The 25,281-nt window shown below is 48.8% G+C and overlaps 2 protein-coding genes across 2 annotated transcripts; one reads left to right on the top strand and one right to left on the bottom strand.

The window, feature by feature from the left end:
• The first annotated feature begins 429 nt into the window (after positions 1–429).
• CCDC43 (coiled-coil domain containing 43) lies at positions 430–16,211 on the top strand. Its single transcript, XM_078877244.1, has 5 exons — positions 430–1,550; positions 11,325–11,418; positions 13,743–13,887; positions 14,960–15,027; positions 16,017–16,211. The coding sequence occupies exons 1-5, from the start codon at positions 501–503 to the stop codon at positions 16,202–16,204; spliced, it is 1,545 nt and encodes a 514-aa protein (XP_078733370.1). The 5' UTR covers positions 430–500; the 3' UTR covers positions 16,205–16,211.
• A 4,147-nt stretch (positions 16,212–20,358) lies between these two features.
• LOC144947827 (aerolysin-like protein) lies at positions 20,359–24,252 on the bottom strand. Its single transcript, XM_078877178.1, has 3 exons — positions 24,221–24,252; positions 22,594–22,656; positions 20,359–21,383 (listed from the first exon to the last, which is right to left on the bottom strand). The coding sequence occupies exon 3, from the start codon at positions 21,372–21,374 to the stop codon at positions 20,433–20,435; it is 942 nt and encodes a 313-aa protein (XP_078733304.1). The 5' UTR covers positions 21,375–21,383; positions 22,594–22,656; positions 24,221–24,252; the 3' UTR covers positions 20,359–20,432.
• Between the last annotated feature and the right edge of the window lie 1,029 nt (positions 24,253–25,281).

The raw sequence follows: 25,281 nt of genomic DNA on the forward strand, positions 1-25,281 counted from the left end.
GTGGTGGGGGGGACGGCCGTGCGGTGGGGGTGGCGCTACGGGGCCTCTTGGGGCTCAAACGCAAGAAGCGATTCTAGATTTGAAGCTTTCGTGACTGCAAGGAATCATCTTCTTAGGTTTTTTCGGTAAAGTCACGTAGAAAGTAAAATAAAAACAAAAATCACGACGTTTCGGAGGCAACACAAGTCTCCGTCATCAGGTGGGACCGTCACAGCCAGCGAATTGCGAAGTGCGAATTCACGTGAACTGCGGCACGCCACTGCGCATTACCTTCACGTTTTTTCTTTAAAATACCACCATGCGCAAATATCCCAATCTTTCACAACAAAAGTCGCCTCAATTTATTACGCGAACATACCTATGCACGAAGTATGTTTGTTGTTGCTTTTATGCACGAACTTTTTTTTTTTAAACCCCGCCAAATGTTGTGAGGGGAATTTTTTTGTGGCAACGTTGTGACGGCTCGGGTGCCCGCACCGCGATGCTGTGACGACGAGGAGATGCCGGTGGGTGGTGGGTGGATGGTGGTGGAGAGAGGAGGCGAGAGAGAGAGGGGGGCGAGAGAGAGAGAGAGCCGCCGCTTGGCTCAACCCCGCCGCCCCCTGACCTCTGACCACCTCGCTCGCGTCAGCGACCACGACGCCGCCTCCATCTTGCGGCTCTCTCCTCCCACTCTCCCCTCCGTCTCCCCTCACACTCTCCTCCCACTCTCAGCGCTCTCCCCTCCGTCTCCCCTCACACTCTCAGCGCTCTCCCCTCCGTCTCCACTCACACTCTCAGCGCTCTCCCCTCACACTCTCTCCTCCCACTCTCCCCTCCGTCTCCCCTCACACTCTCAGCGCTCTCCCCTCCGTCTCCACTCACACTCTCAGCGCTCTCCCCTCACACTCTCTCCTCCCACTCTCCCCTCCGTCTCCCCTCCCACTCTCAGCGCTCTCCCCTCCGTCTCCACTCACACTCTCAGCGCTCTCCCCTCACACTCTCTCCTCCCACTCTCCCCTCCGTCTCCCCTCACACTCTCGGCGCTCTCCCCTCCGTCTCCACTCTCGGCGCTCTCCGTCACGAGTCCAGGCCGCCTCGGCCGAGTCGCTCGATCCCTCCACGCACGTGGCGGTGTCGTGTGTCGTCGTGTCCCAGCCTCGCCACACCGAGGACGGCACCAACACCACCACAACCATCATCACCACAACCATCATCACCGCCACCACCTCCACCACCACAACCATCACCACCGCCACCACCACCAACGTCATCTTCCAGCAGCCGCAGCCCTCCTCACGCGGGAGACGACTAGGGGACGACTTGGGGCTGTGTCAAGACGAGGAGGAGGACCCCTGGCCACTTCGTCGTCGTCGTCAGCGAGGAGCTCCATACGCCGCGACTCGATGGCGGAGTTTGACTTCGCGCCGTGGCTGAGCAGGCGCCTGGAGGCGATGCAGGTGGACGCCGAGGTGTACGGGACCTACCTCGCGGGCATCCTGGCAGAGGAGGACGACCCGGACGAGGAGAAGGAGGACGCCATGCGGGCCGTGCTGTCCGCAGTCGTGGCGGTAAGGGCTTTAAAGATTACACCGGTTGTCTTCTTAGTTCTTTCGGTAAAGTCACGTAGAAGGAAAAGAATAACATTTTACCATAATAAAATAATGTTTTCTTTTTTATATTATTGGTTCTTTCGGTAAAGTCACGTAGAAGGAAAATAATAAAACATTTACATAATAAAATAATGTTTTATTTTTTATATTATTGGTTCTTTCGGTAAAGTCACGTAGAAGAAAAATAATAAAAATTAAACTTAATAAAAATAAAACAATAATAATAAAATAATAAAAATAAAACATAATAAAATAATGTTATATTTTTTATATTATATTTAATTTTTATTATTTTATTACTTCCCTTCTACGTGACTTTACCGAAAGAACCAAGAAGATGAATCCCTGCAGTCACGAAAGCTTTAAATCGAAAATTACACTGGTCAACAACAACAAAAATAATTTTTTTCTGGCCTGGACTTTTGCAGCTGTTCTAGACTAATTTCAGGGTGCTGATTCCAAATATGATCTCAGATTTGCTCTATCACATCTCGTTTTTATGCTATCGGCATACCCCATTTTCATTGATTTTACCCGAAATTAACTCTGTCACTTATGATTGCAAGTTGTTGCGAGTCAGTGACTGCTTTAGTGTTAAAATATGGTGCTGTATTTTTAGGATAGTGTGTTTATAATATCATTTTATGTAGATATCCACATTTATTTAATATTTTTATTTTGCAGTTTTTATTGAAAATGCAATATTTGATATCTCAAAAACCTGATGTGATGGACAAAAACTGATGTCAGATTTGGAATCAGCACCCCAAAATTACCTTTAAATCGTTGGAATACCGTATGCCAGAAAAAGTGTGTTGACCAGTGTAATTTGTAGGCCACTGTGTGCCGGATTTGAAAGATTTTAAACCGCAAATGACTCGGTTGGAAGGCGCAGTAGCAGCAATCATCGCCTCGTCTGCTGTGCAAACTTGGCAGAAACCCCGCTTGAGAGACCGGCTTTGCTGGGTAAAACAATCGCAAATAACAATACAGATGATGATGTGCATCTCATGGGAGGTCTCTCTCGTTTCTAAACGGCGTGCATGCGACGTGTGTGGCGGTCACGGTGTGTCTACGGCAGGGGTCTGCAACCTTTAAGACATAAAGAGCCACTTGGACCCGTTTCCGAAGGAAAAAATAAACTGGGAGCCGCAAAACCATTGCAACTATTAAAACAAATATAACACTGCATATATTGTTTCTTACCTTATTGCTATATACAGGATCGTGCAGTCAGCTGTCAATCTGAATAAAAAAAGGACTTTTTCACTTAACAATGTAAAATATATTTTTGCAAATTAATAGCTAAATTACCTGGTTAATGGGATTTTTGCTCCTGAACCTCAGTGCACAGTGTCTGCACATCAGGGCTGTAAGACGTCACCTTCATTTTCACACAGGCTTGCAAGCTGTCATCTGTGAGGCGTGATCGATGTTTGTTTTTAATATAGTTCATGTTGGAGAAGACCTGCTCACATACATATGTGGAGCCGAAGATCGACAGGACTCCAAATGCATACTTTTTCATGTTTATATAAGTGTTGGGGATGGCATTCCATGTTTCGAATACAAGTTTGTCCTGTTTGGGAAGGTTTTCAATATCACTCCATTTATGATTCTGAGCTAGAATGGCCTTCTGACGGGCAACATCCTCAAGAGTAGCGGTCAAGCATTTGAACTTGGACACCCATATATCTTTGTCGGCTATATCGGCCAGTTCCATCTCAAGATCAGGTTGACTTACACCTGCAAATGCAGTCATATTCAATAGGGATGGATCGATCGCCAGGGGAGTGACAGGGAAGGATAATGTCGTTTTTTCCTCTCTGAACTCACAGAATCGTTTCCCAAACGAACTTTGCATTGTGGTGATTGCAGACTTGAAATATTCCAAATTTATCGTATCATGACTTTGTTTGAACTCTCTCAAAGAGGGAAAGTGAGACAGTGTACCTCTCTGTAAATCTTTGACAAACACTGTCAACTTGCGCTCGAATGCCAAAACCTCCTCCAGCATGTGCAGGGCTGTGCCTCCTTTCCCCTGAAGGGTTGTATTTAGCGTGTTTAGATGTGCTGTCATGTCTACCATAAAATGTAATTTTTCCAGCCACTCTGGCTGTTCCAGCTCAGCAAAGGTGAGCTCTTTGCTGCCCAGGAAGGTTTTTACTTCTTCCAAACATGTGACAAAGCAACGGCAACGTTATTGCCTGTCACCGGGCGGGCAGTGTGGAGCGGAGCGGCGACCTGTCAGCAGCGGCAACGCCAGAGCAGGTGTCACAGTGCGCCTCCTCCCCTCGCTAGCATCCGCCCCGGAGCCGCGGTCAAGGTTCAAAAGAGCCGCATGCGGCTCCGGAGCCGCAGGTTGCCGACCCCTGGTCTACGGTGTAACACAAGGACGTAGCCATGGATCTTCCAGGGGAACTGCCATTTCCTGCCTAAAATATGAAAAAATTCACTTACACATAATAGGATTGACTTTTTTTTTTTACAATAATGTTTAATAGTGTGTTGTCTTACATTACTCTGTTTTTACTTTTTTACCATTTCGTGTTTCATTGTATGTAAGGGCAGAGATTAGGGATTAATAAAGTAATAACCACAATCATATAAACAGAAATCTATTTTATAGCAATATATTGGGGCCTTGGTGTTCAAGTTCATTTATTAGGTATATAGCCCTGTGAGCCATTCGGCTCTTGAATCGGGTGCAACCGCAACAAACAAAAAACAAAAACATGAACAAAATCATCTTAAAGTGAATATGTGACTGAGTGCAAACAGAAAATCCAAGAAAAGACAGCAAAATATTGCAGAAAAACACCGTACACCAATGAGGTGTCACCTCATTCTGCGTCTCGAGTGTTTGGCAACACAGGCAGCGATATTGCTGCTGCTGCTGATGGTGCTGCTTGTGATCCCAACTGAGGAATTTGCAGGTATTTTTCCAGCATTGGAATGTTTTGGCTCATACCAGTTTACATTGCGTGCGTGCATGTGGGTGCCACGGTGGCTATGAGATGTCAACTACCTCGCCTGGTATACAGGAGGTCGTGGGTTCGATCCCGACCCTGACGCCTGCTGCTGTCTATTTCGAGTTTGCGTGTCTCTCTCTCTCATCATCATCATCATCACGGTGGCTAGGAGATGTCAACTACCTCGCCTGGTATACAGGAGGTCGTGGGTTCGATCCCGACCCTGACGCCTGCTGCTGTCTATTTCGAGTTTGCGTGTCTCTCTCCCCGTGCTCACGTGGATTTTTCTCCGGGTGCTCCAGTTTATCTCCTCCACATTCAGAAACGGCATCACGCGTTTAACGTATTTGGCTGCTTTAAATGTCCACAAAAGCCACTCATTTGTGGCCAGGTCGCTTCTGAAAAAGAGCTACATAGCTCAGTGGGCCTTACCTGGTAAAATAAAATAGTTTAAGCTATATGAGGAGAACCAGGAGAAAAACTATGCAGAACAGGGGAAGAGCGAGAGCTTACAAACTCCACGTAGAAAATGTAGCCGAGTGGGGAATAGAACCCAGGCCCCCCTTGCTAGGCGTTACCACTTGAACCAACGTGCTGTGCTTATTAGCTGCGCTAATCGTCTACTGGAGGGGGGGGTCTGCTCGTGGTACGGGTGCTGGGTGAATCGCTCTCGTGGGACCGTGGCGATGGAGCCCTTCATCCAGCAGTGAATTGACCCTGGCTGCTGCTACTGCTGCTGATGATGACCGTGACGGTGGTACGACTGCCATTGCAATATTGAAGCACAGCAGACTGCCCTTGCGCTCAGAGGCCAAGAATACATCGGTGGCTTTTTATTTTTAGTTGCAGCTGCTAGAGCCTCGGACACGGGCGACCGATAACAGAACGGGGCAACGACAGTGCCCGCTAAAGATAGCGCAGCAGACACCCACCCACCCCACCTTACTCCCCCCCACGGAGTTGAGCAGGGCCACAACAGCGCTTAAAAAAAAAATAATAGTTTTTTACCCTTCTATCTGGCAACAAAACGGACACCTTTTTTGTTACAAGGAGTCATGTTTGCGTAGACCACAATACCTGCAGTCATAATGCAAACATAACTCTGATAATGTATGCACTGTCCTTGAAGTTGATTGGTCCACATGTTGTATATGTTGGGTAGGAAAATGTTGATGTGTTGTATGCGTGCGTGGGTGAAATTATTATGTTGTATATGTGGGTTATGAATATTCAATGAAAATAATAGTAATCAAATGAAATTTGGCCAAATGTGTAATTATCCGGAAATATGTTAATTTTATGTAATTATGCACATTTAATTATGCCAATTCGAGAAGTAATTGTAGTAATTATACGAGTGGGTGTAATTATGATGATGCAAGTCGTTATGATAACCAGACCCCGCCTCGGTGACGAGGGTGGGTTATCGATCGGAATAAGGCAATTAATCGTATGCAGTTATGCAGGTGTGGTGTAAGTATGCAAGATTAACTTAGATTAACTCGGCATCGTTGTCTAGGTTCGTCTCATTCTCGCTTATCTTTAGGTCCCCGGTTCACCCCGTTATCGCTTTAACATTTATTGAGTATGTGTTAGTGTGTTTATTAAGGTCACCAAGTTCAGATCTCAACGCAGAAGCAGATCTTATGCATAGACTTCAGGAAAGAATCACACAACCACTTCTGTATTAATCAATGTATTACTAATTCAACCTCAACTATGATATAGTATGCGAACTCTCAATCACGGAACGTCAACACGGCATCAATACAGTATCATCAAAGATTGTCTGATTTCACTTGACAACGGCACATGGATCCCGCGTAACGCGATGGTTGTTAGTGAGAGAGAGTCGTTAAAACATGCAAATACTATGCTAAGAAAACCTTAACGTTAATGAATGAAAGATACTTGAAAGATTATACGGCGATAAAAACACAATCAAGACAGTTATTATTCTTAAAGGCACCAATCTCAACAGATACATCGGCAGGTTATCTGACAACAGAATGGCTCGGAGTAAGGGCCGGCGACGATGCTCCTTTTCCGAAGATCGTTATCTTATATCAAATTTACTAATTGGGGACCAGATCACCTGATAAGGATCTGGTGGGCCACCACTCCCCACGTGAGCGTGGCTCGGCGGAAGGAGGTGCCAAGAATCAATTCGTATTGATGGATCTGTTGGGAATTTATGCGATTAAGAGTGCAGCCCACTAAATATTAAAGATAAAATTACGAATACTCTTATAAACGACGGATGGCCATCACTTGGTCTCGAGTGTTTTCTTCACAGCCACGGATGGCTTATGGGTTCGAGTGGGTTTGAGTGGTAAGAGTTGTCTTCAATAGTCAGTGTTCGGAGTCGGTTCTTTATGTCAAACAGACGCCTGGGGGTCGTGTGGTGAGGGGGCGGTGCGCGTCATACGTATTAGTCGCTCCTCTGTCGCCGTGGGGAATTTGGTTTGGATGCTCGGTCGGTAGGTGGCGCCCACAGCTCGCTCCTGGCGTGCAGTGTTGGGTCGTCACCTCGTCGCCAAACCGCGACGCTGGCGGCCAGCAGAGGGACCTTCGACTCGCAGAGGTTGGCCCACGCAGGCCGAGTTGAGCTGTCAAGCGGGTCTTGCCCGCCTGCAGAGGAGACGGGGAGCCGCTTGAGTCGAGCCCCGAGAGCCGTCTGAACTCAGCTGAGTCCCAGAAGCTGAAGAGTCGAGCCGACCCGTTAGTCGCAGCTCGCCCTTGAGTCGACCCGCTCGGTCGAGCTGAAGATGAGTCGAGCCGACCCGCTGGTCGAGCTCGGCTGGTGAGTTGACCCTTCTGGTCGAACTCGGCTGGTGAGTTGACCCTTCTGGTCGAACTCGGCTGATGAGTCGAGCCGACCCTTCCGGTCGAGCTCGCTCATGAGTCGACCCGTTGGTCGCACTCGTGATGAGTTGACTCTCCTGGTCGAACTGGTTTCCAATGCTCAGAGTCCTTTCTTTTATGCCGAAAAATCCCTTTGGGTCCTGCCCACAAGGCGGGGTTTTCTTTTGATTTACTGTGTCAGGATCTGTCCGTGTGTAGGTGTGTTCATGTGTGTGTCCGTACGTCCGTGTGTCCTTGTGTGCATCACCCACGGCATATTCCGTTGTCATACTCCCTCCATAAAATCCATGAGCAAACAATCAGATGTTACAAATTGCCTCGAGGTCGTCTCTCTGTCTGGGTGCGATATTATCTCTTGTTTGGCCTTCTTCATGAACCAAAACACAGACGTTACAAATCGTCTCACAGGCGTCTCTGTCCGTGTTGCACGACCTGGAGGGAGGGGCACACTCCCTCCGACCCTTACAGACGCACACAGACATGGTTAAAAAGTTTTAAATTAACATTTGTCCCTTACCATTTCCCAATTATGATTCTGTATGTAACCTCAGGTGTGTCGTTTCCCATCGTGGTGCTTGACCCAAGTGGAGGTGCCTCCCCGAGCACATACACACTCCCATCCCGCGCTGCGGGGATACAAAGACGGCCGGGATCTCCCTTTCTCTCCGACCCTGGGTTTAACATCGCTCTTTTATTATGTATTTTATTTCGACCTGGTGGTGATTTATCCCGTTATGCTTCGGGTCGAGTTGTATCAATAACTTTAGCCTACCCTGTTGTTAAATTCCGACTTTAACGTGACTTTAATAGCAATACAGAATAATTGAGCTTTTTGACTTAACTAGGCGAACACGAACTTCTGCTAACCCCCGCAGCCTCGCTGTTCAGCTGAGCCTGCAACCTTGAGAGTAACACAACACCCTATTCTCGTCTCACTGTGGTCATCCAACCTTCTTCTCTGGGAGGGTGATTAATTCCAGGACAAGGCCCCCTCACGTTCAGACGTGCAGTGGTTGTTAATCAGCCCCCTCTCCTGTGTACACAACCTTGAGCTGAGTTTATCTTGGCTCTTTCAGCTGCAGAGAACAAGGCGTGTTTCTCCTCTCTGTGTGCACGTGTTCCAATTAGCTCGAAATCCCTGACACACAATCAGTGATGACCCCCCCGGCCTTCTGTGGCCGTGATCCAGACAAGGCGCCTCTGCTTCCATTCCATGACACTGCCCCATTATTCGCCCATGTGCTGAGGTCATAGACGGTTGGGCTTTTTGCCTTAACTGTCTGGCTGACTCTCCCACTGTCTCTGCCCTTGCACGGGTGACATGCCCGTTCATCAGGCCTTATCTATCCCTGAAGCAAGGTTGCAATTCTGCCATCTTAGCCCTCCTCCCGTTCATTACTACAACACCTGGTGTTTTGCAGTTTGCTGCGCTTTGGTGTGTTTTCATTCATTATATATCAATGATGGAAGAAGGCTAGAATACAACACACACCAGAGACAGCTTTCCTTAGAGCCTAGTCTCACATAGTGTTGGACCAGATGACGCCAAAAGACGCACTAAAAAAAAAGGTGTCAGTTTTGTTGCCAGATAAAAGGGTAAAAAAACTATTAATCATATTTTTTACTGGCAAATGAGGTTCCAATGGCGTAAAATAATAAAAATCAAACAATACAATCATCATACATTTTTTTTGCTGTGGTTTTCACACCTGATGATGATTGCTTGTGTTGCAATCGAAACGTCGTAAGAATTTCATTGTTTTATTTTTTTATTTCCCTTCTACGTGACTTTACCGAAAGAACCAAGAATATGAATCCCTGCAGTCACGAAAGCTTTAAATCGAAAACTCTTGCTCTGTGACCAAATCGCCCGCCAGTCTCAGCAGATCGCGGAAGCTAAGCAGGGTTTGAGTCTGGATAATGCTTGCGAGTTTGGAGAGCTAGGGCTCTTGAGTTGGATCATGTAAAATATACTCGATCTAACCCAAAATAACTTTATTGTGAATCATATTGTTTGCGAAAGTCCCACGGGATAAATTGGGGACTGCATGGCGGGCAGTGCAGTAACATCCATCAGTGTGCTGCACTTCTATGCCACCGCATTTGTGCACCCCCCCCCCGCCAAACCCGCACTGACCCAACCGTGGTGAAGTGTGGTCAAACAACTATGGCATGGAGAGGCCCTCATCCAGCAGTTGATTGACACAAAGCGCTGTGTGTGTTGTTATTTGATGATTGTGGGATACCGAGTCGTGGTGGAACAGGGCTAATTTGACTGAGTAGAGTAAAACATGATTCACATGAACACGGCAAGGTCAGGCACTGGGCCTAGGTTGAGAGGAATGGTTCTAATTTAATATATTTCAGCTGGATAGGCCCTTGAAATGGGACATCGTCTGTTAACAGCACTCACTTCATGACTTGTCAAAGACAAAGGTCCCCCATATAACCTTAGTAGATGTTTGGGGCAAGTGCTGTTAGCGAGAACCTATGAAGGCTGGCACGGTACACGAGGGGGTGGGTGGCCAGAACCACGCCCGACCGCCTTTGTCTTTCCAGTGGCAGTGTTTACACTCCACACCAGGTACTTGATTGAGACTGTGTCAAATTAGGGGAGGCTCTGGACAGGTTCAGATAATTGTCACTGGTGTTGGCCTTGAGCGGGAATTGAACTTGGGGCGCCGGGTTTGCAGCGCACTAACCATGACACACTCACCCACTCAATTACCCTCCCACTAACACCCTGAACATCCACACACAACAACAACCGCCATTCGCCACTAAGTGGCGGTGACGTCACCATGACGCTTGTGCCAGGCCATGTGCACCTTGAGGCCACGTGAAGTGTCGAACGCCCGCTGGCAGGAGGTCACGGGGCAGACCCACGGGTCGAATGACCGAGATGGCTGGCTGATGCACCACCTGTGCTCCCTACTGTGCCAGCTTGCTGTGCTTTAGCCACCCGGCGCTCCGCTCGTTGTTGTGAGCGTCGCTCCTCCGCCTTCCGTTATTGCTGGAGGGCGACTGCCTCCAACTGCCCAGTAGCGTCCTTCACGAGCCTCCTCCACAGAGCCGATCTTGACACCGCTGGTACCAGTCATCGGCAAGTCCACTCAGCTCCACGTCCTCCTGTACCACATCACTCCATCTCTTCTCTAGCCCATGCCGCGCCCGTTTAGCCCCCTCGATCCGGCCGAACAAAAGCTGTTTAGGCATGCGGTGGCATGCCTAAACAGCTACCTACTGCCCAGGTATGGGAAACTCTCCACTCTCTCCACTACTGCCCCATCACCGATTGGGAGTTGTGGGGGTTGAGTGTCCGATGGTACAAAATACCCAGGCAGGTGCTTAGTTTTGGTGGGGTTGATGGTAAGGCCCCACACAGCCACTCTCCCACACACATACATAGCATACACAGTTACTTGCATACATTGTAAATCTATAACATACACGTTTGTATGTATACAACGAACATCACTCCCAGTCTCACAGAGATGAATACAGTAGATAGCTAATTAAATCGTACATATAAACAGAATATACAGACCAGGAGTCTGCAACCGAAATAACAAGAAGAGGCATTTTTTGTCGAATTCAGTAAAAACCTCAATATTTCATGAGCCGCAATGGATTTGAACAACGAGACGGTGATCCTTAATAAATGACGTCACAAAGCAGCCCTTCAAGAGCCGCATGCGGCTCCAGGGCTGCAGGTTTGCCGACCACCGACGTAGACCATCCTCCCGCGGTAACAGTTGCAGAGGCGTGAAATGTAAAATCGGTTGCGACGGGTAGCGTATGGTGCCACGTGGCAGCAGCTCTGCGTCGTTCTGTGATGGCGCGCCCATCGCTACCTCTAAACGTTCTGTGCGCCACACGTACTCACCGTTCACAGGAGGAAGACTCGCTGGACTCGATTTGCAGGGAGATCCTGAGAAAGTGGAGGGAGATGGAACACCTTTCCAAAGAGAAACGGCGACTCCTCAATGGTAAACGCAGATGTGCAGTGCCGCTCTTGTTTGCGTGTCTCCACGTTTTGTGCTATAACCCTTTGATCGACATGGGCCATTTTCTCTTGGGTGGTCATTTTGAGTCAACGAGTGGATGGGCGAGCAGGTGGTTGAGCGGGCGAGCGGGTGGTTGAGCGTTCGAGCGGGTGGTTGAGCGAGCGGGTGGTTGAGCGGGCGAGCGGGTGGTTGAGCGGGCGAGCGGGTGGCTGAGCGGGCGAGCGGGTGGTTGAGCGGTCGATCAGGTGGTTGAGCGGGCGAGCGTGTAGGCGAGCGAGTCACGGTGTGCTGCTCGCAAATAGCACCAAGGCTTGACCCCCATCAGGCGTTTCGTGCATGTCATGTGATCACATTGCAAGTGTAAAATTCTCTTAGCCTTATCTCGACCACCAGCTCACGAGCTGAATGTTGCGACGTTTTGAAGTTGAGGCCACTGAATTGGAGGGTTGAAAAAGTGGAGACCGGTTTCCTTCTCATTAGGGTTGCACAGTGGTGACACTAGCGCCTTACAGCAAGAAGCACCTGGGTTCGATTCCTGACTCAGGTGGAGTCCGTGTGGAGCTTGTATGTTTCCTTAGAGTTCCCAGTTTCCTACCGTAGCAACGAAAATGACCAGACAATTTAACCGATATTGGCCAAAACAATCCAATGCTGAAAAATCACCTGCAAATTTCTCAATTGGGATCACACGGCTTCAGCAGCATCGCTCCCCAATTGCGAAAACTTGGCAGGATCCTCCTGACAAATAGTCTTGAGACTCTGTGAGGCTTTCCTGGGTAAATGAACGTATAATAAAAATGAGGACCCACCGCTACGGTACAGTTGTCAATGCTCACTCCTGCCTCATGCCTCCAGGAGCCCTTGTATGGATCGGACTCAAGTATGAATTTCTTGTTATAATGTGTAACTTGCCTGAAGTGTTGGGTTTTAATCTGAGAGTTTTCGTGTCCCCCCATCTCCACCTCCCCCATCCCTCCCCCCCCCACGTAACAGACAGGCGGACAGAGCTAACACATCACCATTTATACATTTCGTCATTTCGCGTTAAACACAAAGCGTTGTAGCTACGCCAGAACCGGGTATCGGGATGTTCCCAATTCTCCGATTATCCCAAAAAAACGCGACAATCTCGCCTAGAATTTCGATTTAAAGCTTTCGTGACTGCAGGGATTCATCTTCTTGGTTTTTTCGGTAAAGTCACGTAGAAGGGAAATAATACAAATAAAACATAATAAAATAATTCTCACGACGTTTCGGCCACAACGCAAGCAGCCGTCCTCAGGTGAAGACCAGGTCTGTCGGGGAGACGCTGTCTCTGTGACTTTACCGAAAGAACCAAGAAGATGAATCTCGCCTAGGTACCGAGTTCCGGGTGCTCAACAACAAAAAGAATGGGTGGAAGTGACGTCGCTAATAAGGCATCACTTTCCATGCTTTGGCCCCCCACCGAAAGTGGTGTCACATGGCACCCGTTGACGTCACGATGGTCAGCGCAAAGATATTTCAAATCGCTACGTAACGGTCCAGTAAAGATCCGAATTGTTCTTTAAATTACAAAATCTTGAAATTTCTCAAGCCATCTCTGACACGAAACGCACGTGAGGCGTGATGGTAATGTGTCCCAACTGGTCATGGGCCTCCCCTAGTTTGACTCGGCCGTAAATGAGAACCTTCTTCCGGTGTATAAACATCACCAATCGGGGAGGAGAAGGTGAAAAAATTAACCCGTAAAAACTAAGTTTTTCACTATGAATCCTTTATATGCGTGGCATCGGTTTTATTTTATTATTCATTTCTGTTTTTCTTGAGTAAGAGTTTCATTTTTATCACATTGGTATTTTAAATTAAATATGAAAAAAAAAAATTCCTAAAAAGTGGAAAATTTTGGAAAAAAATTCACGAAAATAAATTGTCACGCACAACGAGTCTGTGTGCAAAATGTCAGCTCGATTGGATCACGGGAAGTGGGTTAAAAACGACCGAAAGATTTGCACGGTCGTAAGCACGCAAGCAAGTGAACTTAATATAAAGGATTTAAAAAGGTGGCTGGGCGCGGTGCTGGCCACCCGCTCCCTCGTGTACCGTGCCGGCCGTCATTGGTGCAACCCGCTTACAGCACTTGCCCCAAAAGTGTGTTCAGGCTTTCGGGGGGGGGGGGGGGCCTTTCAGAATCAGAATCTTTCTTTAGACTGGAGGAATCCGATGATCTATGAAGCTCTTTCTTTCACAGATGTCCAGTATGGGCGGGTCTTCGGCGTGTAGGCGGTTGTATATGTAACACGTCTGCGTGCGTGCGTGTGAGACAGGCTCGCGGGACGAGGTGCAAGTCCTGGCCAGCATGATCGAGCAGCAGGCCCAGCTGGTGGTGGCACCCCGTGAGGTGACGCGCGAGGAGCGCCAGCGCAAGGAAGCGCTGCTGGCGCAGTACGCCACCGTGGAGGAGGCCCAGGAATATCCTCACTCGCGAGAAGTACTAACCACCTCGTCTGGTATACAGGAGGTCGTGGGTTCAACCCCGACCCTGATGCCACCTGCATGTGGAGTTTGCGTGTTCTCTCTTTCTCTCTCTCTGTGGTCGCGTGGATTTTTTTCTGGGGACCTCTGGATTTTTTCTCCGTATTTAGAATCAACATTGTGTGCTTAGAGTATTTGGCTGCTATGAATTTTAACGTGATGATAAGCCACTTCGTTGAGCTATCATTTGTGGCCAGGTCGCTTCTGAAAAAGAGCTACGTAGCTGACTGGGCCTCACCTGGTGAAGTAAAAATAGTTGAGAGTTTAGTTTGGAACCCTGACGTGGAACCCCACGCCCCCAGGTCTTTTGACGCTTCCCATCTCGCTGTGCGTGCCCGTGCAGGACAATGTACCCCACAGTGTCACGTGTGTGTACGTGTGTACATGTGTGTGTACGTGTGTACATGAGTGTGTGTACGTGTGTACGCGAGTGTGTGTATGTGTGTACATGTGTGTACGTGTGTGTGTGTGTACGTGTGTACGTGTGTGTGTGTACGTGTGTATGTGTGTGTGTGTACGTGTGTACATGTGTGTGTACATGTGTGTGTGTATGTGTGTACATGTGTGTGTACGTGTGTACATGTGTACATGTGTGTACGTATGTACATTGTGTGTGTGTATGCGCCAATGTTGGGAGAAGTGTCGTAGCGGTTCGTGTGCTGCGCTACAAAACCCGGCGACTCGGGTTACATTCCCGCTCATGGCCAACACTCCGTAACGATTATCTGTACCGGTCCTGGGCCTCCCCTAGGTTGACTCCGCCTCAAATGAGTACCTGGTGCGGTGTGTAAACATCGCCACGAGGGAGAAGAAGGTGACCAGGCATGGTGCTGACCGTGCCGGCCTTCGTAGTTTGGCCACACGGTGCGAACGAAGTTCAACACACATACATGGTTGCTACTCGCAGCACTGTCTCTTAAAGCCTGTTAAGGCTACGTGGGGGTGTGGGGGGGTGGGGCGATCTTTGTCGTTGTGCCCTCAGTGACGGTAACTCCTTTACTCGCCGCACTGAGGAGAGCGAGGAGCCGGAAGGAGCCACGGCAGCCAAGCCCGCGGGAGTGACGGACAAGAGCAAATGTATCCTTGCACTCCACCACGGGGCACCGATCAGCGCGCTCAGCCCGTCGGATGTCGCAGATGTCGTAGATGTTCCTTGGGGATCGGTGGGTCTACACGATGACAAGGCCACGCATTCGGTTATGTTGAGCTGGGGGTCTGGGTAAGGCCTGGGAGCTTTGTACGTTGCGGTGATGCACGCCGATGCGTGTGTGTGCGTTGTGAAATGTTAATGTACCTCCGCAAGAATTGGTGGCACTATCCTAACCGTGCGAGTGATAGAGACTGGGCCCTGCTTGGCTGGACGGCTGCCGTGAATAACAGGTGTTATAGGCTGTTGCGGTGGTCGTGCTACGTGATGGGCTACAGAAGGCAGTGTGTCAAAATCTATTGCGCTGTGATTTCTATGCTCCCCATGTCGAGATTTAAAAGCAAAGGGTGTGCAGCATCATTTGTACGACAGCTCTCAGCCTTGTCCAGACCACCAGCTCAAAATAACTGAATGTGTGGCCATGTGTGGCTCATCCCTACATCGGGTAGCAGCAGTGAAATGAAGACGACTGTAGACTGGTTTCAGCCTCATTGGGACTCATCAGCAAAGCACAGTCATCAATGCACTCTACTGCCAAACGCTTCTGCTCCCGCACTGACCGGCATGGTGCAGCATGGTCCAGTAACCCCCCATGACGAGCACGCTGTGGGGAGGAGGCCCTCATCCAGCAGTGGATTATTGGCAGAGAGGCTGCAAACCAATCCATCGCAACCCCATTTGTTAAGCAACAATTCGAGAGCGCTCAGCAAAAAATCGTGCAACGCTCTCCATGGATTGCGTAACGCAAGAGGTCCCACGTTTGGCGCAACGCTCCTTCGCTGACTATGCGTGACAAACGAATGAATGATGTTGGATGACGTTGGCATCGGGTGATCTTCTACGGGAGTTCCCGTGTCCCCGTCAATCGCCGGCCCGGCGCTATCCGGTTGCATTGCTTAACACGCGGCCGTGCGCGCAGCTCTGTTCCGCAACACGAACGCGGAGACGGTGGCGGAGAAGCAGCGTCTGCAGCGCGAGCAGGCGCGCGAGGACTCTCAGCGCAAGAAGGAGCAGGACAAGACGCAGCGGGAGAAGGACAAGGTGCAGAAGCAGGAGAAGAAGGACGAGAAGCGCAAGAAGGCCCAGAAGGTCGAGCGACGGCGATGATGAGAGAGCGGGGTGGTGGGGTGGTGGGGGGTGGTGGGGGGGGGGGTGCGAGGGGGTGGCGACCGGACCGGGCGGCGTGGGGGTCGGGGACGATCTCGGCCGCACCGGCGCCGTGCCCGCGTCCCCCGTGTGGCTTCTTTTTTCGGCGATCGGCAATAAACGGACTTAATTATTTGCTTTGGTAACCTCGCTGCGGTTGTGCGGCGTGGTTGTGCGGCGCGGTTGTTGTGTGGCTGTGTGGTTATGTGGTTGTGTGGCTGTGTGGTTGTGTGGCTGTGTGGCTGTGTGGTTGTGTGGCTGTGTGGCTGTGTGGCTGTGTGGTTGTGTGGCTGTGTGGTTGTGTGGCTGTGTGGTTGTGTGGCTGTGTGGTTGAGTGGCTGTGTGGTTGTGTGGCTGTGCGGCTGTGCGGCTGTGCGGTTGTGCGGCTGTGCGGTTGTGCGGCTGTGTGGTTGTGGCTGTGTGGTTGTGTGGCTGTGTGGTTGTGTGTGTCTGTGTGTTTGTGTGACTGTGTGGTTGTGTGGCTGTGTGGCTGTGTGGTTGTGTGTGGTTGTGTGTGGCTGTGTGTCTGTGTGTGGCTGTGTGTGGCTGTGTGTGGCTGTGTGTGGCTGTGTGTGGCTGTGTGGTTGTGGCCGGCCGAGCGAGCGAGACGCGCCGCTGCTTTCCCCATCCACAAACCGGCCACGTGGCCGTGGAGCAGGCGGCGTGAGGTTGCGAGTTCGAATCCTGATTGGCGGGGGGGTTTCCTTGGCTCATCATCCAACCCCTCCGAGGTTCGATAAAAATGAGCATCGCTTTGTTGTCGGCAGTGGTTGTCGCACAGACTCCTGCAGCCGCTGATGGGATGTGGAGTTTCTGCTCGGGGCTGTAAGCAGGGGATGGGCGCCGATGATTGCTTATTTGAGCCAGAGATGACTGATTTTTTTACTTGACATTCTGAAAAGGTGGAGTGGGCTGTTGTATTATTATTGCTGCTACTACTACGCTTTACCCCGCAAAGCTGTGAGTCTCAAGACTTCTTCAGGAGGGTCTTGCTAAGTTTATGCAGTAGGGGGGCGATGCCACTGCTGCTGCTGTGTGTGATCCCAATTGTGAAATGTTCAGGTAATTTTTAAGCATGCAGCAGCTTTGTCAATACTGGTGACATTGTGTGGGGATTTGTTTTAGCTATGGGAGAACCCGGAGGAAACCCATGAAGAACAGGCAGAGACCATCCAAAGACAAAGATCTCCAATGTAGCCTTTAGAGACTGTTGGAGCAAGTGCTGTTAGCGAGCACCTATGAAGGCCGGCACGGCACACGAGGGGGTGGGTGGCTGGCACCATGCCCAGCCGCCGTGTTATTTCCAGTGATGCTGTTTACACACCGCACCAGGTACTTATTTGAGGCTGAGGCGACCTAGGGGAGGCCCAAGACCGGTTCAGAAAATTGGTGTTGGCCGGGAGCGGCAATTGAACGTGGGTCACCGGGTTCGTAGCGTAGCGCAGCGCGCTAACCGCTACACTGCAGATACAAACTCCACATTAACACAACCCACACTGCAGAGCATGAGTAGCCCATAACTCCACACGGAGGCGTCGGAGCTGAGAATCGAACCCAGGCCCACCTTGCTGCGAGGCACGAGTGTTTACAAATGGTCTCATGAATACCATACCCCCCATCGGTGGAGAGAATTAAGTTCCTATTTGGTCACACTGATTCTGCATTGAGACACTTTGGACTGTGTACAGAGAATGCCTGTGGCCAATTTATCCGGCGTTTGGCAGGCCATGGAAGCGAAGCAGAGTTGAGCCTGGATAGAGCGTGTAAGGTTAACCACCACCATGCACAATAACAGGTGTTATGCCCGAAGAAACCAGCAGATAAATGAACATGGGCCATGGTCTATCCCAGCGTTCACTATTTCCAGAGGGGGGCCACTTTCGTCGAGAAGATATCGGTGTGAGGGCCGCCACGCTTGAGACGATTGGGAGTTTGACAGCAGCACGATGATGATGGGGGTTAAATTTCGATTTAAAGTTTTCGTGACCGCAGGGATTCATCTTCTTGGTTCACCTGAGGACGGCTGCTTGCATTGTGGCCGAAACGTCGTGAGAATTCCCTTCTACGTAACTTTACCGAAAGAACCAAGAAGATGAATCCCTGCAGTCACGAAAGCTTTAAATCGAAATTTAACCGCCGCTACGGGGTGGGATTCCATACATTCTTCACCTGAGGACGGCTGCTTGCGTTGTGGCCGAAACGTCGTGAGAATTCCATTCTACGTGACTTTACCGAAAGAACCAAGACGATGAATCCCTGCAGTCACGAAAGCTTTGAATTGAAATTTAACCGCCGCTACGGGGTGGGATTCCATACATTCTTCACCTGAGGACGGCTGCTTGCGTTGGGGCCGAAACGTCGTGAGAATTCCCTTCTACGTGACTTTACCGAAAGAACCAAGAAGATGATGGGGGTTGTTTTCACTCTGTGTTGTCGGGGGCCGCACTCAAGGCCCCGATGAAGAACACTGGTCTCTCCACTGCTGGATGAAAGCCTCCGCGAGCCGTCGCCACCTCAAGCTCCAGTGCTCCTCCCACCATCCATCCCGCTCCCTGCTGCGTAATCGCCAATCGCATCGCTCCATCTTCGGAGGTGGACGCCCTCTGGCACATTCCCTCTTTGGCTGCCGTTCCGTCGCGGTCTTAGCCAAGCGAATCAAGTTCATGTATTAAATATAGCACTGTGAGCCATTCGGCTCTTGAATCGGGTGCAACCGCAACAAACAAAAAACATGAACAATAAAACATCTTAAAGTGAATATGTGACTGAGTGCAAACAGAAAATCCAAGAAAAGACAGCAAAATATTGCAGAAAAAACGCTGTACACTGATGTAGGGAATCGTTACGTAAATGCTTCTTGTCTCCAGCGTGTAACATCTGTATACTGATTTAAAGCTTTCGTGACTGCAGGGATTCATCTTCTTGGTTCTTTCGGTAAAGTCACGTAGAAGGGAAGTAATAAAATAATATAAATAAAACATTACAAAATAATTCTCACGACGTTTCAGCCACAACGCAAGCATCCGTCCTCAGCTGAAGACCAGGTCTGTCGGGGAGACAGAATGAATGACGCTGTGAAGACCAGGTCTGTCGGGAAGACAGCGTCTGAATAACGCTGTCTCCCCGACAGACCTGTTCTTCACCTGAGGACGGCTGCTTGCGTTGTGGCCGAAACGTCGTGAGAATTATTTTGTTATGTTTTATTATTTTATTACTTCCCTTCTACGTGACTTTACCGAAAGAACCAAGAAGATCTGTATACTGTTTTGTCGTTTACAGCAATGCCTGAACGCATCATGAGCGGCGGATTTCTCACGCGTACTTTGTCAACAAACGCAAACACTCGATTCACGTGCCGGAAATCGATACGATTAGTTCTTTTTTTTTAATCGATACGGAGGCGTTCATACGCCTGGCCATGCCCCACATGTATTTTGAACTTCTTTTGCACCGTATGTAGCCAACCGTGCTCATCATGGATGCGGGGGGGGGGGAAGGACAAACGAAACAACAAACTCTACATTAAATAAGTTTGTAAATGTAGATTATTTAAAAGTGCGTAGCTAGTGGCTTCCTAACATCGGAAGGAAGAGCGTTCCAGACAGCCGCCGAAGTGCATCTGGAAGCACCACGCGATGACCACTGGCAGCCACAAGTCGCTGCGAGGATGACCGAAGCGAGGATGACATACACAGGGTGCTTCAAAAACACGTTCCTTCGGAGTGGGCAGGTAGGAACTTGGTCGGATAGCGCATTCGTGCACGACAGACAAATAATCCCTGGTGGGAAGTGTGGAACCTGTTTCTACCTGTAAAACATACCATGCCACTAACCCACCGTTTCAATAATGGCCATGCAATGCAGAATGGAGGATATGAAGCTCGATACTCTGGTTCTGTCAGTAAAGTCACGGTGAAAAGAACCAAAGAGTGGATCCTTGCAATCACGAAAACGTCAAATTTAGAATATGAAGCTCAATGTAACTACAAAAAAAAAATCCCTGCCAACAGCAAATGGTGAAATATCCATGTCTATAAACATTAGAACCTCGTAAAAAAATGTCAATTCCTTACATGCAACCACAAACATGCAAAGAGAAAATTGAAGTGCAATGCAGAAGGCTTTTATTCGTAGTCAGCCACAATTATTCTCAGAACATTTGATCAAAAAAACGGTAGAAAACGCGGCTCTACTTCTCAGCAGCACGGGCGGTCATTTTGGTGTAAGTGAGCCCCTTGTAGACGCCACTCAGGGGAACGTCAAATAGAGCGCCGTTCGTGCAGGTGATGCGCAGCAGGGCCGTGTACGGGAGGTCGATGTTGGCACGCCCGATTTTGGCGACAACGGTGACAGTCTTGTGCGGAGGAACGGAGACGGGGAACGTGAGAGTTTCCGTCCGCTCCTCCGAGTTCTCCAACGCGTGCGTGGTCTCAGAGCTCAAGGTGAAGCTGAACCCGGTCTCCCCCTCCACGACCTCAGGTATGCCTGCCGAGACGGTCAGGCTGAAGGTGAACTCGATCTTGTTGGTCGTAGACCACGACGACTTTTTGGTTATCGTCTTGGAGCTCTCGAAGGTGTGAGACTGCACGACGCTGGTGTCGTTTATGTACTCCATGTCTTTAATCTCCTCCATCTGCACGTTCGGCAGAACCTGGTGCATGGTTGGGTACTTCATGTTCTGGATCACAGACGACTTGACAGCATTGATGAAAAGGAAGCCCATGGAGTCGATGTCAGCCCCCGCTCGGCCCTGAACGCCCAAGCAGATGCCGGAGCCCACGTCGATCTTGTACTCGGTCTTGAGACCCCAGTCCGTCATCTTGGCAAAGAACTCGCGGTTGCGGCTCGTTCTGAACTTGATGGCACCCAGACGCGTGCCGGCCCCATTGCCCCACAGGGAGAGCTGCGACATGAACTCGCCCGACTGGAATTCAAACTGCTGAGCAGAGGAGTCCACGGTGCCGAATTTCTGCCTTCGCCCGTCAGTCAGCCACACCTCCACACCCCTCACTTGCCAGCCTCCAACGCTCACGGAGAGTTTCTGCAGCGTGGCCGCATTGCTCCTCCCATCAAACGAGAACGCATTTCCACCTTGCCCTCCAATGATGTGCAGCGTAAGTGGGTACGACATTATGTCAACCTGGATGGAGAAGGAAGGGAAAGCATGGTTTCAAGCCAAGTATACCCACCTTACCATCATTTACAAGTATAACCCGTAAAAGCAAAGTTTTTCACTATAAATCCTTTATATGCGTGGCGGCAAGTCCTCTCGCCCTCTGGCTTGAGATGGCTGCCACCTATGGGTCAGATGATTGCATTGCACCATTAAGCAATTGGTAATTAAATATAATAATATTTGTCCTAAAAAGCGTAACATTTTGGAAAAATTTTCACGAACATTAATCGTCACGCACAACGAGTGCGAAAATGTCAGCTCGATTGGATCACGGGAAGTGGGTTAAAAAACGACCGAAAGATTTGCACGGTCGTAAGCAAGCGAACTTAATATAAAGGATTTAAAAAACAGAATCAGGACTACAGTTCACTAGCAACTGTAGTTCAGTGTACCAGTCGCGTCTTAAAATTTGGACATTAAAATACTTCGGAAGGGCTGAAAAATAGTGGGCACCAAATAGTGCGCAATAGCCATTTTACATGCTGTCAAATAATGTCTTAAATCTTTGGCAAGTATGCAACACACCTAATCAGTCAAAATTACTACCGTTTTTAGATTTTAATTTGTAGAATCAATACTAAAGCAAAAAGTGCGCAACACGATGAACTCTCCGCTGATCAATTAACAATTAGTCCTGGAAGCACAAGCGTGCGTGCTCATGGAACTGCGGGCAACGTTGGTGGCAGTGTCAAAACTAAATTCCCATACATTTCTCCCAACATTTTAGTGCGTCTTGCTCCTGATTTCCAAGCTTGCGTGCCGTGCCGTCATCTTACTTGCAGCAGCACGTTGCCGTCCACTCATTGATATGCTAATTTTTTCTCTGCCCCCTCCCTCTCTCCACCCCCGCCCTCTATATTTAAGGCACCGTCACAGAAACGTTCTCTCTCTGCGTGTCCTTGTGATGTCTGTCTGCTTGTATGTCTGTCTATAGTTTTCTAGTTAGATTTGTGTTGCCATTTCTTTTATGCCTGATGATTGCTCGTGTTGCAATCGAAACGTCGTAATATGCTATTATTTAATCTTTAGACGCGACTTAACCGAAAGAACCAAAGAATAAAGGATTGAGTATGGCCCATTTCCAGAACCCTCGATCCACTCAGCCACAGTAGACCATCATGCAGTGGGGCAATGCAAGAGGGATGCACGTGTCAAGTTGCAGTAGCACAAATACCTTTTCTTTCCACGAATAATGAAAAGCTCGAATAGGGGATCCAGAGACTTGGCTGAAGGCGACCTAAACGGGTCATATGAACAGAAGCAATTGGGTTAAGGTAGTGTGGGGAAACCAGATTAACCCTATAATCCAAGGCAACCATGTTTGCATATGCAGATCGCCCAGGCAAGAACCATCCTGGCCAAAAAATAAACAGCGGAGGTTTTTTTAGAACGCAGGCATAATGCAGTGGTCGTTAGGTGTTGCATCATATCAGGGTGGAGAAATTTATGACAGCACTGTTTAAAAAGGGGTCAAATTAGACCCTTTAAATTTTAAAAAAAATTAAGTGGCAGGACAAGTAAAATTAATTTGAGAAATCCCATTAACCGTGTTTCAAACTTAAAAGGGTTTTCAGCTTCTGCCATACAACCCTCAGATTTCAGGTCAATAAAACGGAAGTAGTGCGGCCTAATGCTACGAATCAATTTTTAAAACATAAGAGATTCAGCCAGAATTTTAGCAGGTGAGACTTTAAGGTACAGAACACATGGTTTAAAAAATTACAGGGAGATCAACCCGGCTAATATAGTTCAAACAACAAGCCCATTGTTGATGTTGGAAAGGGAGAATTTAGGTTAACAAGCCAATGAATGCTTTTATTTGCAGTATAAAACTTCTCGACCCCAAAATTATTCAAATTTCGTGTCTTTAACGAGTGGTTGGCTTGCATAAAATGTCGAAATGGAAGGTTATATGGATTATGTTAAAACGCAATAAGGAGCAAAATGTAGGAGACCTGGGACAGGTTCTCTTCAGGAAATATTGAATTGTCATGCACGGCGAGTGCGTGTGGAAAGCGTCAGCTCGTTCGGCTTGGTACCTCCGAAGACATCAAGCCTCAAAGCTAAAAAAGAAAACCGACAACGCAGAAAGTGAAATAAAAGTATGAAAAAATTAACCCGTAAAAACAAAGTTTTTCACTATAAATCCTTTATATGCGTGGCGGCTAGAGTCCTCTCGTCCTCTGGCTTGAGATGGCTGCCACCTATGGGTCAGATGATTGCCTGCCACCATTAAGCAATTGGTAATTAAATATAATTCATTTTTTCCTAAAGTGTAATATTTTAGGAAAACATTTTTCACGAAAATAAAGTGTCACGCACAACGAGTCTGTGCAAAATGTCAGCTCGATTGGATCACGGGAAGTGGGTTCAAAAACGACCGAAAGATTTGCACGGTCGTAAGCGAACTTAATATAAAGGATTTTTAAAAAAAGACAACCAGCATGCACCCAACATGGTCTGGCAAGGGGCACTACAGCAAATCCTACAGCAAACCCTACAGCAAACCCTACAGCAAACCCTACAGCAAACCCTACAGCAAACCCTACAGCAAACCCTACAGCAAACCCTACAGCAAACCCTACAGCAAACCCTACAGCAAACCCTACAGCAAACCCTACAGCAAACCCTACAGCAAACCCTACAGCAAACCCTACAGCAAACCCTACAGCAAACCCTACAGCAAACCCTACAGCAAACCCTACAGCAAACCCTACAGCAAACCCTACAGCAAACCCTACAGCAAACCCTACAGCAAACCCTACAGCAAACCCTACAGCAAAGTAGCTCGCCCCACTCACCACTTACAAAAGCAGTCAGCCCCGTGAAGCGCAGATGCGGTGTGCCGTCTACTCACTCCTTTATATCGAGGGAGCGCACGTCACGTGGAACAATCACGCGGGTTTGCCTTCCCATCCCTGGCCAATCATGGGGGTCGGAGGGAGAAGGCAATCATCGCGTGTCAATCAGTATGATGATTCACTAATTGGATGGGTGGCGCTCCCTGCACTCGTTCCTATTTTGCGTGAGACTCCGTTAACGAGCCCAGCCACGCGCGAGAGGGCTTCATAGACGCAATCACGACCCCCAAATGAGTTTGGTTGAGAGTCATACTCTAAGGTTTTTTCGGTAAAGTCACGTAGGTAAAAACAATACAAATTAAACGTTAATAAAAGTAATAATGAAAATAAAATAATAAATCACGACGTTTCGGAGGCAACACAAGTCGCCGTCGTCAGGTGGGACCGTCACAGCTAAAATTACTGCATCAAAAAAAGGATGTTGAGAGTCCATTGAGGGAGCTCACATCACGTGACAGAATTACACGCGCGTGCCTCCGCCCATCTTCCCCTGCAGGCCAATCATCGGGAGCCAATCACAGCGAAGATTCGCTCATTGCACGCGCGCCCATTGTGCGAGACGCCGTTCATGAGCCGAGCTACTGGCACGCGCCTCGTTAATGCAATCACGGTCCCGATACTAGGCCCGTGAGTCGATTGAGTTGTGTGCTCAAGTGATTTAAACGTTTTTTAAAAATCCTTTATATTAAGTTCACTTGCTTGCTTGCTTGCGCGCTTACGACCACCGTGTAAATCGTTCGGTCGTTTTTTAACCCACTTCCCGTGATCCAATCGAGCTGACATTTTGCACACAGACTCGTTGTGTGTGACAATTTATTTTCGTGAAAAATTTTTTCCTAAATTTTACACTTTTTAGGGAAAAAAATTATATTTAATTACCAATTGCTTAATGGTGGCACGCAATCATCTGACCCATAGGTGGCAGCCATCTCAAGCCAGAGGACGAGAGGACTCTAGCCGCCCGTTTCAAAGACCAATGTGGGCTGGGTTGTGGCCCATTG

The sequence above is a fragment of the Lampetra fluviatilis genome, chromosome 47 (assembly GCF_964198595.1).
Source record: "Lampetra fluviatilis chromosome 47, kcLamFluv1.1, whole genome shotgun sequence".
NCBI lineage: Eukaryota > Metazoa > Chordata > Hyperoartia > Petromyzontiformes > Petromyzontidae > Lampetra > Lampetra fluviatilis.